The 14,363-nt window shown below is 36.8% G+C and overlaps 1 protein-coding gene across 1 annotated transcript in view; it reads left to right on the top strand.

Annotated features, from left to right (window-relative positions):
* The window catches only part of LOC124168515 (cyclin-dependent kinase-like 1), a 99,292-nt gene extending 91,329 nt beyond the window's left edge, over positions 1–7,963 (top strand). The window contains exons 6-8 of the mRNA XM_046546839.1: positions 1,975–2,117; positions 4,815–4,955; positions 7,806–7,963. Of these exons, the coding sequence (XP_046402795.1) occupies positions 1,975–2,117; positions 4,815–4,955; positions 7,806–7,940 (419 nt within the window). The 3' untranslated portion in view covers positions 7,941–7,963. The remainder of the gene's footprint in view (positions 1–1,974; positions 2,118–4,814; positions 4,956–7,805) is intronic.
* Positions 7,964–14,363: the final 6,400 nt, after the last annotated feature.

The raw sequence follows: 14,363 nt of genomic DNA on the forward strand, positions 1-14,363 counted from the left end.
GTAAAATACTCTATTATTTTTAACAATCCTTTCTGGATTATGAGAGAAGGTATGATCAGCATGTGTACGTATTTGTACAAAAATGATGATTTTACAGTTTCTGTGCTAGTGGGTAAATCTATGTCCCATAAGAGACACGATAAGAATACAAAGGGAAGATTTATCATCTGCGAGCTATTATGAACTCATCCTTGCTTAATTTTCCCCCAGTTGTATAGAAGAGAAATAGTATGGAATAGATATATTTGGGGGAGTGTGCTAGCCCAAAGGGTAGAACCATGGGCTGCTGATCGGAGGATTCAAGGCTCAAGTCCCAGGTGAAGTCTTTGGTCACCTCTGAACAAAAATACTCAAAGGGTAAGGTGGGTCACAAAAAGAACTAGCCAACCCAACCCTGACTAAGTGAAATTCCTGATGCTTGTTCTGAGGTGAGCCCTACACTCATCTATTAACCTTTTCCCTTCTATAAACGTATTTATACGTGTGGACGTTTCCTGACCCGGGAGACGACGGCCGTATATTTACGTGTGAGATTTTACTAGCCAGGAGAACGAAAGCCGTACATATACGTTTTCTAGCTCTCCCCCTTTAGGACGGTCAAGGGTTTACGTCGTCTTTGTCTCGGGACCCAACGCTGTGGGGTTTAGGTTTTACCCTCAGAATCCGGGAGCAGGTACAACCCCTCTTAGCGGTAAGGGACAGCGGTCGTACAATTGTTTATCCAGTCAATTTTCGAAATAAATATTTGTTCATTTCTCATTAAAAAATAAAGTATGAATTTAATTATTTGTCTTTTGAGCAGCATTTACAATGTTTAAACGAAATTCTATGATAAATATTAACTTACATCTCAAGTTATGTATAAACCTCAATATTGAAATTGTTGCTGCATTAAATGCATTTTTATTGACCTTAGAACTTCAAAATTTGACAATGCTCAGATAAAAATGAGGAATTCAATTCAAAGTCTGCAATTTATGTGCAAGCAACAATTATCCATTTGCTAAATACATATAAGCAATACATAAGTTGACCGCGAACCAATGCCGCAGGTATGGTTGTAAACCTGGAAATAAGGGAGGTGCGGAGTTCCAGCGGGGAGGGTCGAAAAAGGTTCAGCGAGACCCTTCTTAACGAATGTCCTCCAAAAATGCTCCGTACCACGAGAAAGAAGACTCTTGGGGCTCAGTACAGCAGTCATGCTTAGACGAAAACTCCGCCATCTCAAAAGGGTTAAAAGCAACCATCAGGTTGAATCACTAACGGAGAGAGATATGTTTTAATACTGAGTATCATAATTACTTAAATGTGCCGTGAAAAAATTCTCTCTTAATCCAAAAAGGGCTGACTCAAATATCCTAAAACCTCTGGAACTTCAATTTTAGATTAAAAATGCACTTACGTTAACTTTCATCAAATAAATGACATAATTATAGCCCAACTACCCAACTTCTTACCCTATCTCATTCACTGTCACTTGTGATTGGAAAATATTCAACAGGGCATTTTGTTAAGAAACCATCCAGGGAGTTAAAGTGTACATTGGGAACACTTTACACCACTGGAAATTATCATGAATATATTTCAAAAATATTTATTGAAGTTATTTTTAAGATAAGGTTCAAGGTATATATGCGATACGATTGGCTGATTGGAGATTTAAGTGGGGAGCAGTTAGAAAACAAATTCAACATTGTTGACCATTTAATATTAAATGCTTTGTTGTTTCTTGATGATCTTGGAAAATACTGGATGATTATGATGGAATATACTGAAGAGAAGATACTTCCATGAAAAACTCTTTCCTAAAAAAACATTTTTCAAACGCCTTTTTTCCTTAGAATTCATCATATTCAGCCAACAGAAACTTAGTTATACTTTATATGTAAGAAAATTGGCAGCACAAAAATTTCATTCTGAATTACTTGTGATCACCGAGTGAAATATCCTAAAAATTCTTTTCCCCTATGATAGGTGACCTCACTCCAGAGCAGATGCAAGCACTGAGGATTTCAGAATCACCAACTCGTAAATATCACAGCTCCACAATTACCAGGGAACCCTTAGAGAAAATGCTGCCTAAGAACCTAAGCCCTCAAGGATTTGACTTCTTAACGGTAAGAAATATAACCCCAAATGTGATTATTAAAACTACAGTTCTTAAGCTCAGACATGGAATACACCATAATTTATTAAGTTTTTCCTGAATTATATTGAGTTAATCACTAACACAGATGTAGTTACAACACGAAAAATAGCTATCGACAATATTACACACATGCTAGATTAATTAAATGACTTTTTTGTTTCATATAACTACCATGAGATGATACAGTAAGGAATTGCCCTCAAGGTAAAATAGCACACAGACTGCTGCGACATGTTCCAATCATGAGTTTATTTTCAACTGCAGTTTTTTTTGCAATTTTGTTCAAATATATTAGCAATAAGGTCTGGTCTTGTAATATTAACATTGATGGTTCATAGGTAAAATGTATGTGCACTTCACAGAGAAAATCTACTTCTGTCCCACCAGCAACATTTTAGGCTAGATTTTGCCTTTTAGATAATTTAATACCCATGTATGTCATTCCCAACCTATGACCAATCCAACTTATGAATTAGTATGTATTCAGAATAGGTATATATCCTAAGTCGAGGAGTACATGTTATTAATAGTGATAAAAAAAATTTCTAATAGTGAAAAATAAATTTAATTAAAGCAGTCACATAAAATGCAGCCATGTTTTTTATACGACCCAATACATCAGCCCAACAAACCTTTTGCCCAAGAGGCAAAACACATGTGCCCACCTCACTGAGACAGTTAATTAAATAATTTAATTTATTTCATTCACGTCATTTTTTTAAACTAAAAATTAGAGATGGGTCGAATAGCAGATTTCTCGAATTCGAATATCGAATTCGAATATTAAATCATTGCTCGAATATTCGAATACCTCGAATTTCGAATACCTCGAATACTAAATGATGAATGCTGGTATGTTTGACTCGGTTGCCTATGCAGCAGAAAACACAAGATTTTGGGGAGTAATTTTGATTTCCTTTAAATGATTCGAACAGGAATTTAGCTGATTAATGAATATTTTAATTTTATGGAAACAATTGGGCATATAATTAATTCAACTAACATCGCTTTACCCTCACTCCTGCTGCCAAGTGCTAGCTGACAATCTGGGGCATTTTGCAAAATACAAGCTCTTTTCCACCGGATTTTCTTCAATTATTTTGTTAGTTTTTTTTGTTTGTTATTATTATTAGTCCATCTTTGGGAGTTCTCACGAGATAAGAAGATGAATTGGAATTGCTATCAGGGGGAAACCAAATATTCTGAGAAAATATCCCTTTGTCTGGGACTGTAACAATAAAGATTTATAGCACCACTCATAAATTGTAACTTGATATATGTTTTCGGAAAAAAATACAGCATCAACTCCCGAGAAGCTCTGCTGCTCATATCGAGTTTCGCCAGAATGCTAAGTCTCCGTCCTATTTTGACATTTATTTCTTGCGAAAATGCTTAAATAAACTCAGAAATACGTCGTGTTTGGTCTTATTCTTTTTGAAATTACGCGCACATTACTAATATTTCAATTCAATAAAGGTGTAACATCAATTGACGAAAGTCATTCTTAGACACCTTTTGTGCTAATAGATGACTCATGCAGCGGTTGGCCTCCACAGAAATGGGGAACTTCCAAGCTGGTAGGAAAAAAAAGGTCAGTGGGGGAGAAAAGGGAGGGCCCGAAAGACGTTTCTATTGTTCTCGTGTAACTTGGTATTTTTTCGAAGCTAAGGTCTTCGTAATATGATCCCTGCGCGAGCTGTGACCTTTTTTTTATTTCGAAGAAGAGGAAAGCCTCAGAGGGGGGGCTAGTGCTGAATGGAGAGGGATACCGGATCTTGGGAAATGCGCTAATGTAAGTATCCCACGTTACCCACACAGCTGTTGACTTCCAGAAATGGGGAACTTCGAAGCAGGTAGCCAGAAAAAGGTCAGTGGGTGAGAAAAGGGGGGAGGGCGTGAAACACGTTTTTATTGTTCTCATAACTCGATATTTTTTTTCTAAGCAGGGGTCTTCGTAATGCGATCCCTGCGCGATCTGGGGCCTTTTGTTTGATTTCAGAGAAGAGGAAAGCGTCAGAGTGGGTGAGGCAAGTGCTGAATGGAGGGGGATAGCGGATCGTGGGAAATGCCCTAAGGTTCCTATCTCACGACACTGAAGTTCTCCTGGTGGGGGGAATCGGGGATTTTCGGATTTTTTCACCCGACCATTTTCGGTTCCCCTCGTCGAACTCTTTTCTCCGCTAAAATCCACGAATTTGATGTAATTCGTCAACTTGCGTAAAACGGCGCAGCGAGCACTAAACGACTAGAGTTCTCTTCATTTTTCCGAGTCAACTACCAACGACGTGCGTGCGACAGTGTATGACGCGAAATTCAAAGTATTCGAGGTATTCGAGGCGGTACTTTTCGCATAACTATTCGAAACCTCGAATATCGAATACTTTCTAATATTCGAGGTATTCGAGTATTCGCGGATACTATTCGCACATCTCTACTAAAAATACATTTCCACAGTTTTCACTTTTTCATTTTTAAATTTCAATGACTCATGATGAAATCTGCTCCCCTTCCCATTGGCTAATAAGTGCTTTTAGCACTGACCACTTCTGACAAATGAATATGAATAATATAGTAACATTAATGTGGCAACTTTCATGTATTCCGAGCCCACCACTGTGAATCTCCACTACTCCCTACTACATTTACTCATTTTCGTTTCTTTCAGAAATGCTTTGAGAAGAATCCGGCAAGGCGGTACACCGCAGAACAGCTTCTAAAATTGCCATACTTCAGCAACTTCCACACCAGTGAATTAAGCTCATTTACCGGAGACTATGAAATTGGTAGCAATCCGACAAGACAAAAGGTATGAGAAAAAGGAAATAAAACCTATTTTTTATTCCTGTCATAGCATAATTGTTTGGCATCAAATGATAGAACCAATTTTTAGACACACTTCATCCAAATTTTAATAATTCTCACATCACCACAAGTAACAAATATGGAAAATACTTCCATAGAAGTAAAATAACACATTTACAACAATTGTAATGCCTGATGCCTAATATTTCCTGAATTTCAGGAAATAATTTTTTTAACAAACCTATAAATGTAATTCCAAAACTTGAGGAAAGATTCAACAATGAGAAAAAAAATCATAAGCAGCACAATATCATTACAGAAAAGCAGCCAATTTATTTTTACTTGCAGCATAATCTTCAGGATCAAGAAAATAGGGTTGGCCATGAAAAATATTTCACAAAAAAAAAACAAGCGTGGTGGCCTAGTGCAGGGGCACAGCTAGGAATTAAGGCTAGGGGGGGTTTCAGGTGCAACTAATACTTACGGGTGTGGGAGTATTGCATACTTACCAGGGTAAGCAGGAGTTGCGGGGGTCCTCCTCCAGAAAAATTTCAAGAATAATGGTTCAAAATGGCAAGTTTTACGGTTTTCTGAGGGATATTTGATAAATCCTAACACTATTATATAAGTAATACTGATCCAAATAAGTAAAATGGATTAAACTTAAAAATTTCTCTGAGCTCTGGGGGGGGTTTATCCCCCAAAAACCCCCCCTTGCTGCACCACTGGCCTAGTGGGTAGAGTGCATGACTGCTGATCGAAGGGTCCATATCCTGGGTGAAATCTTCGGACACTTCCAATTATAATCCTTGACATGAAGTGACCCAGGAAAAGGAACTGACCCCCTTACACTGGACGTGGGATATTCACACACTTGTGACTTAGTCTGGGATGTACTCTAACCTCACCAATCCAAACCAAACTTTTGACTTGAATCACTGAGTGAATGAGAGAAACATATTCTGCATATGTCGATGGTAGCATAGGCTGCAGTAGAATAGTGGTGTGAGTATGGGGGGGACAGATTACCACCCCCCCCAAAGCCTCAGAGAAATTAAAAAAAATATCTAAAACTATTTTCTAATTTTGACGTATAATAATGGCATCTTTTTTAAGTTAATTTTTTTAATGCCAAAATGTTGTAAAATATCATTTTTCAACAAATTTTCTGGAATTTAGGGGGTGGGTCGCCTCCCAGGTCATCCCATTCCCCCCCAAAGCATATAGGTAACTAGTTATGCCACTGCAGTGGTGTAGAATATAATTCCATGGTGTAGAATATAATTCCATGGTGTAGAATATAATTCAACTCAAAGTTTGAAGCAAAATTATATGTGGCAATTGTGAAAGTCTCATAGAACTGTAATATCCTCACAACTAAAAGACACATAGGTACACAAGGATGAAATTATAATATGGTGGAGTTGAATTTTTGAACAACTAATCAGATAGAAAAAAGTATTTAAAAAGATGAACGTTTACGAAACTTCAAAATCAACCTGCCTAAGGTACATACATTATCAAACTTCATAGTATTGTGCTTCTTGATAAAACCTATCAAACTGTGGAACTCGCTTGATCTTAAATGGGCAATATATGAAACAATGATGAAACTAAACAAAGGACCTAATTGTAGAGATCAATGTTGGTTAACATGCGAGCAAAGAAGTTGTAATATCTTAACCCATCAGCACCCTAAGTTTTTTTAAATTCACACACATTTTGCTTTTAAAAAATATGATACATATGAGCTCAAAACAATGAACAGAAATTCAAGCTGACTGAATAACAGAGGAAACCTTCTACTAAGTATGTGCACTGAAATGTACACCTAAATTCACATATTAAATGCTCTGCAGAAGTATTGGCTCAGCACTGCAATGGGTGCCATATGGCACCCGTGGGCGTCGACAGGTTAAGTTGGTAACAAAGAGAGTATGTTGCAATAAAGATGGAAAAATCAGTACAATAAAAATAAATGTTAAAGATCATGTCTAATAAAATAAAATGGTTGATTAAAAATATTTTGAACACAAAAAATAATGCTAACCAATCATGTGCGTCCAAATTCACCCCAATCCATGAGGTATGTTTAGATGGTGTTATAAAATAATTTTCATAATTAAAAGTGTATCAACACCTGTTCATTCTTTTGGTCGTACTGACATGTTTGTTGATGTGTAAATTCAGGAGCAGTCTGTCTGGGGTGACTGGGGGCCCTCAGCTGAAGCTCATGTTGGGCCCTCCTTACCGAGGGATTCATGGGTCCTCTCCAGGGAAAATTTTGGGAAATTGCACACCCGGGAATGGATTTTGATGCTATTATGTATCTTAAAAATCAGATAAAAGTGAACAAAAAATAGCAATTACATCAGAAAAAAATATTGCATATAGTGAGAATATCACAGCTTATAAAATTTAATACTATCTATTTGTGAATTTGTTTCCTGAAACTGCAGTGAAATCTAAAAAACCTCTAAAATAACTTTTTTTGAATAATCCTTTCAAAAATGCATCAGGTTCTCTTTTATCTTCCGACAAGTTTACTTCATTTATTTTTATGCAATCTTTTTACACGGTGCAACTGATGAAAACTTAGAATCTCATGATTGCAAAAAAAAATTTGATTCAAGTAATCAGAGTTTTTTATTACATCTTTCATATAAATTTCACAATAGACGTGAGCACTGTGGGGGCCCCTAAGATTTGGGCCCTCCATAATTGCCTACCAGCCTACCTAGCCCGACCGCCCCTGAGTAAATTGTATTTATGCATTAAAAAGTGTTTGAACTCTCCCTAACTCACGATAATTCCTGAAACAATTTTTCACATTCCTCTCATCTTTTCTTGACAGAATATGCCTTCACTTCCCCAGTTACCAAACAACAGCATAATCGTAGTAACGCAAGGACTGGGCCAATCTGTGTCCCCAGCAAAGAGGGGGCGAAGCAAGGGGGATGACAGAAATTCACACCTGCCGAGCCTCTGATCCAAGGACATTGAGAAGCAACATCCGAGGAGGCAAAAAGGAATAAGAAAGTGACGACGGTGGTGTGGATGAAAGAGAAAGAAAGAGATTTTCCCCATATTTATTCTTCCAAACCATTTAAAAAAAAAGCTATGGTACATATTTATTTTCTCAGATGAGTATTTCTTACATAAGTTCCTGCATCATCTTCAGAGGGCTGTTGGTAGATGCTGAAGGAAGCGAGTGCGTTAGAATTTAAGTAATCATAACTATGGTGTGTTAATGGAAAGCATGTAAATCTTTTTGTAAATATGTTTTAGAGTTTCTAAAAAAATATTTCCCTGAAAATACTTTTCTCGGAGATAGCATTATTTTATGGAGGAGCTAAGCACAACAACTGGTGAAGAGCTGGTTGAAATAAGTAGTTAACTCTACCTCTCCTCTCTCATGTATATACTGTTTGTCTGATATTTATGCCTACGATTATTTTAGACACACTACAGATTAGGGTCAGCAATTGGCTCAAAAAACCCCAATTGATATCAATTTGTTCCTTTCGAAATACAGTACGCATTAAGGTTCTTTCTATCAACTGAATTATTGAACATTTATCCATTGGTCAATGTCACATATTTCTTTTTCCTATTTCATGACGTAAGGCTTACCTTCTGATAATAGAATTGTTTCTGAAACCTTAATTAATTCTCTATATTATTATTGATAAGCCAAATAAAATCTTAAAATGTATAAAAACTATGGGACCAACAGATGGAAATGCTATTTTTATTTTTGATAGCAAAAAATGTCAATAATTCTGAATTGCGTCCCAATCATAAATTTCATTTCTTAAATGTTATGTATTGGTTATTAAAAATGAACAAAAATCAATAAATTCCCATCAAAAGGAAAAATAATAAAATCACACAAATTTCATTTAATCTCTGCCTCTGCCTATACCTCCTTGACCTCACAGTGATTTTTATCAATAACATATTGATATGTATATTCCAAGTACTTAATAGAAATGTAGACTGCACGTCTAGCGATATAAATCATAGCACTGTGATAGGGTGTTACTGGTTACACTGATAACACAGCCACTACAGAGCTGACTAGAAAACTAAAATAAATATGGACCTTAAATTGATCACTCAAACATTCAGGGCAAAGTCATTTATGTGACATTAAACCTATACTAATAACGCATATGGATAATTTATGACCTGATATTGTTCTCCACAAAGAGGTCTAGCTCCATAAGATTTTACACTTTCCCGGCGAACAACATGTATAAGCTCTTCTCGGGATACTGCGCAAAAACAAAAAAAAATCTAAAAATGATAAAAATTTCATTGATAAAGATGTCAACAGACACACCGGATATTCGATCAGCAGCTCTTGGAATAGAACTCTTAAAAGAGTTATGCTTGCCAGAGCTAAGTCTATGCTGGTCCACAGTCCTCTGCGACAACAATCGGCCCCTCCTAATGCTGAGTTTCAACGGTCACTTCAAATATTCTGTCAGTAGCCGTGAGAATGGGTAACGAGTCAGTACCCAAAATGTCGGCGCTCTTACATAATCTTACCGGCGTGGTATCCTGAGAAGAGTTTATATAGGTCTAGCTCCATTAAATTTTTGAATGATTGATGCAGTCATTTGAGTTCTCAATAAGGTAGAAAAACATAATATATCAAGTTCATGAAAAATTTCAAGTCTTACAGCAGGAATAATTTATGGGTATTTCAACAAAATTTCGTGGTTTAGAAATTTTGATCCTACGTTGTCATCTACTGGATACTAAACATATACATACGTACCATATATTCTGGTATATGACTTTTTAACTCACGAAAATCTCAAAAGTCTGGAGTAGTGTTAAACATTGGGTCTAGTCTCATCAGGCCAATTTTCAAACTTCCCTGTACGACTACAGAATCAAAATTACCACTTATGGAGGGAGCTCAGCTAAATTATAAAATTCACGGTTTTTTCCACGTTTTCACGGTCTTAATGTCGTCAAATTCACGGTCAGTTGATTAGCCATTTTAGGCAGAAATATTGATGATGCAACAATCACCAGCCGCACGTTAACTAAACATTTATCAAACGCGACAGACGTTGTGAATGCAAATGCAGCAATCAAAGTGCTCCCTCTCTCATGACGTCACCTATCGATATCAAAATTCAGGTCCAGCTAAAGGTTGTGAGTGGGAAAATGGAGGGTGGCAGGGAAGTGAACAAGTGTCCGATTTTTTGCAAGAGTTAATGAACACTTAGTTAACCAGTCACTTGTTGTCAGTTAATCACAGGCTCAAGATCAATGCGTCGTCATGGCACACGGACCATAATTGCGCTTCGAATACATGTGTGGAGATACATTCGTGGCGTGGCTTACCTTGAAACATGATCGAAACATCGATATTTCTTTTGATCTATCAATCGTAGTTCTACAATCAAATTTGAGGGATTTTTAAGGTTCATTGACAAAATTCACGGCTATTCCCAGGTTTTTTCACGGCAAACGAAATTCAAGGCTCATTCCCGGTTTTAAGGTTTTCACGGTTGAGTGGGAGGCCTGGGTGACCATATGAAAGCAGCAAGGCCTGCGCTGTTCAAGTACAGTAGCCTCCCAATTATCTGGCTGTGGTTTATCCAGGTCGCGGATTATCCGTCCATGAGTTCACAGTCATTCGAAGTTTTCACAGCAGACAAAATTCATGGCTCATTCACGGTTGAACTGTGAAAACCTTAAAACCGTGGGAGGCCTGTTATCTTTCCCTTCCATCTACAGAATCCTTTCGATGAATAGCAAATTTTGGTCACAGTGAATTACAGAAATAACGTCAGGAACCAGAAACGACCAAGGAGGAGGGGCAGAAGACTTTTCCGAGAATAATAAATTATTTATCACTCACAATTGGTATTCACATCATGTCAAGCAAACGGAAGAGTCTGGGGACACAGGGAGATGCTTGGTTATTCACAACATGGTAATGCAGATGCAACCAATAGGAGGTTTAGGAGCAGTGTGACCTGCTGTTTCCCATCAGTTAAATACCATTCAGACCACCTAGTGGCAATTATAATGTACCACAATGAGAGGACACCCAACATCTCCTATGACAGGCAATTCAACTTTTCATTACTGAAGACAATCAAACGATGATTATCAAAACTTTATGAAGTCAATGTACAATTACAGAGAAAACAAAATATAAGAGCACAATATTTGTTAGATTTACATAATTTCTTTTCAATTTATTTCATACTTCAAAAATATCTCTTTTACAAAGAAAGCTGGACACTTATCAGTAACCAGAAGCCATATTAAGATGACTCCAAGGACACTCAACAAATGAGTTACAGAACATGAACGAAAACATACATAGCAGGGTCATTACATGTCAGCTCATCCAGGCATGACACCCACCAAATCCGATTTTGATGAAACTTGGCAATTTTCATCCTTCCATGTAGGAATGAAACAATGTAAAATATTTCTTGGCTATCTCCAATAGCTTTTTTTTCGCGACCATTTGAAGTTTGGGTGAAACTGCAGTTTTTCAATGAATGCGGTCTCCTGAGGCACTTGTACCTCCAGAGGGAAATAATTTGTCTCAGCCATAGTTTTCATCCGATTCTTATGATAATTTGCAGGTTTACTCTAGAAGTCATGAGGATTCCAAAAACTAATTGAAAAATATCCTAAAGGATATTGGAAATTCTCTAAACTCATAAGTTTCATAAGATTTTAGAAAATTTTGCGTCAAAAACATGGTTCTACCTAATATTTCAGTTGACACTAAGTTACATATTTTTCCCAGTAGTGGTGATTCCAAGTTTTCCTTTTAAATCCAACAGCCGCTGGTTCACACGTTCAATGTCTTTCTCCGAGAAGTAAAACATTCGTCCTGAGCCTCTTATGGTAGGAGTTTCCACATTATAAATAACTTTATTTACAGGAACATGGCAAATATCTTCTTTCTCTTTTGGCCAGTAAAATGATCTTGCAGACCCATAAGGATGCAAGAATTTCACTTTTATATCACATTGATCAGCATCCGTTTGACATAACTAGCCTAAAAAACCAGTGATTTTTATACAAGCAGGCCACAAAAGAATTAGTAGAAATTTTTGTCATAATTTCTTCCCAACTTGGCTTTATCAAGAAATTGTGGACAGAACTGTACGTGGTATCAAAGCTAATTTTTTTTGTTGCAATAATTTCATTTGAAATTGGTATAAATGAATGGTAGCTACGAGTACCTGGGATTGTTTTTGCATGGCACCAGCGATTTTCTAATTGTTACCGAATCATTGATAATTGTTCTTTTTTTAAAACGTAAAGTGAAATTTTATCCACTTTGTACTTGCAGAACCCGCATATGTACACCTTTTCAATGGAAGTCATTGTGTTACCCAGATCCCGCTGAAGGCTTTCTCTTATAAGAATGCGCTTAACTGTTCCGCCTATCCCATCACATGGAGATTTCCCATGACTAGTTGCAAAAAAATGACCTAGAAGCATGCAAGTCAAAGTCCAGGTGATGATGGCACAGGTTTATAAAGTTTTTACAGTGCTTATATTGGCCAGCACAACCATCACTGAAATTTTGCACTTTCTTTACTTCAGGGAACTTTTCCTTTAAAAACTGAGTGACTATTTTTTGCGTTTCAAATACGAAATCTACATCATGTTCTAGATCATCAGAAAATACACACAAACTTGATAAACAGAGATCTTTCTGCAGCTGTCCACGAGTATAAATTACCGTTGGATGTAGGGAACAACCATCCTGATTCAGTGATGACCCTGAAGCTCATCTTGTCACATAATGGTAGTTTTCACTGAAATCCAGCAAAACAATGGCTTCATCTGGCTGTAGGTTAATTTTTAGTTCTTTTAGGTATCTCCCCTGAGGTTTGGCTATGAAGGAATGTGGGAGAAGTTTTTCCAGATTTTTCACCAGACTATTGATGTATTCATCCAGAGTCACTGTTAACCTAATTTGTTGGGTTCGATCTGTCGTCAACCATTCACTGCATGTCACTTCATCTTCAGGGTCCCATTCCTCAAATTTACTTTTCAGATGTTCCTTCAGTCGTTTGTCAGACATACATTCTGAACAGTCCCGTAACATGCAATCCCTGTTATCTTTGGAACATACCAAGTAATCAAATAGGTCGTTGTAGGTCTCCTCTGTAGAGCATGCGTGGAGAAGAAGTGATACATACTGATGGATAGCACAGACACATATAGAATGGGTTCCAGAGGAGCCTGCCAACACGCACCATTTAGGTCGCAACAGAAAGAATTTTGAAAACCCTATTTTTACGTGTGGGAATTCAAATTTAAAAGCTGCATACAGCTTATTTAGGTTTCTAGAAGTAACCTCTTTTGCTTGCGGACATTTTTGGACACACTCACTTTATCTTTCATTCCTGGCATAAGGCGTGAATACTCGTCATTTTGGTAAAATGACAGAACTAAGTCCACTGCAGTTTGTTCTATGTTTTTGCCCCTCGTTGGATCTGGTATGGCTATGATGCCTTTCATTCATAGAAATTCCCTAGCTTGCCGAATTGTACATTCACTAACATTAAATTTGGTGGCTACTTTTTTCCTACTCCACGAAGTCGAAGCTAGTGATAGTAGCTGAATTCTCTCTCCCCGACTGCCTGCTGTCACCAGTTTTTCTTTTCGTAACCCAACTAGCACATCCATATCACTCGCTTTATCAAGAACTTCTGAATCATGCTCTGGAAAGAAATCTTTATCCAGTACTTTGCAAACTTTTTTGTTCAAACACATTCGTGGAGTTTTTTGTCAATACAAAATGGAGTTAATATATATGTCAATACAAAATGGAGAAAGTTAACTTGTATTGGCATGTATCCCGTATTTTGATATGTTTTATAAAGCAACAATCAAGTTATCCCCAGCAATGATGGGTAAGTGCTATGAATTCCTTAAAATATTCTATTTCAAAAATATATTTTTCTGATCGGGAGAAAAACAACCTGCACATAAAAAATGTTTTAATTTTTGAACTTATTGTGAACCAAATTCATGTTGTAAACATTTGCTTAGATATAGAAAACAGTAAACACAAGCATTTCATCACACTTGAAGGAGGACCCAACACTGACTACCAGAGTCGTGAAAAGGATTTTTTTTACATAAAAATTTTTTTAACAACAAAGCAAGCAAAAATTCATGAATTTAATTTTTACAGGTGGTGGGTCATACCTTAAGGAATATTAGAAAAAATAATTTAGCTTGATTCAGAGATTGCCTCAGGTCAAAATTTGATGTTTTATAGAACCATGTTTTTGACGCAATATTTTCTAAAATCTTATGAAACTTATGAGTTTAGAGAATTTCCAATATCCCTTAGGATATTTTTCAATTAGTTTTTGGAATCCTCATGACTTCTATAGTA

The sequence above is a fragment of the Ischnura elegans genome, chromosome 11 (assembly GCF_921293095.1).
Source record: "Ischnura elegans chromosome 11, ioIscEleg1.1, whole genome shotgun sequence".
NCBI lineage: Eukaryota > Metazoa > Arthropoda > Insecta > Odonata > Coenagrionidae > Ischnura > Ischnura elegans.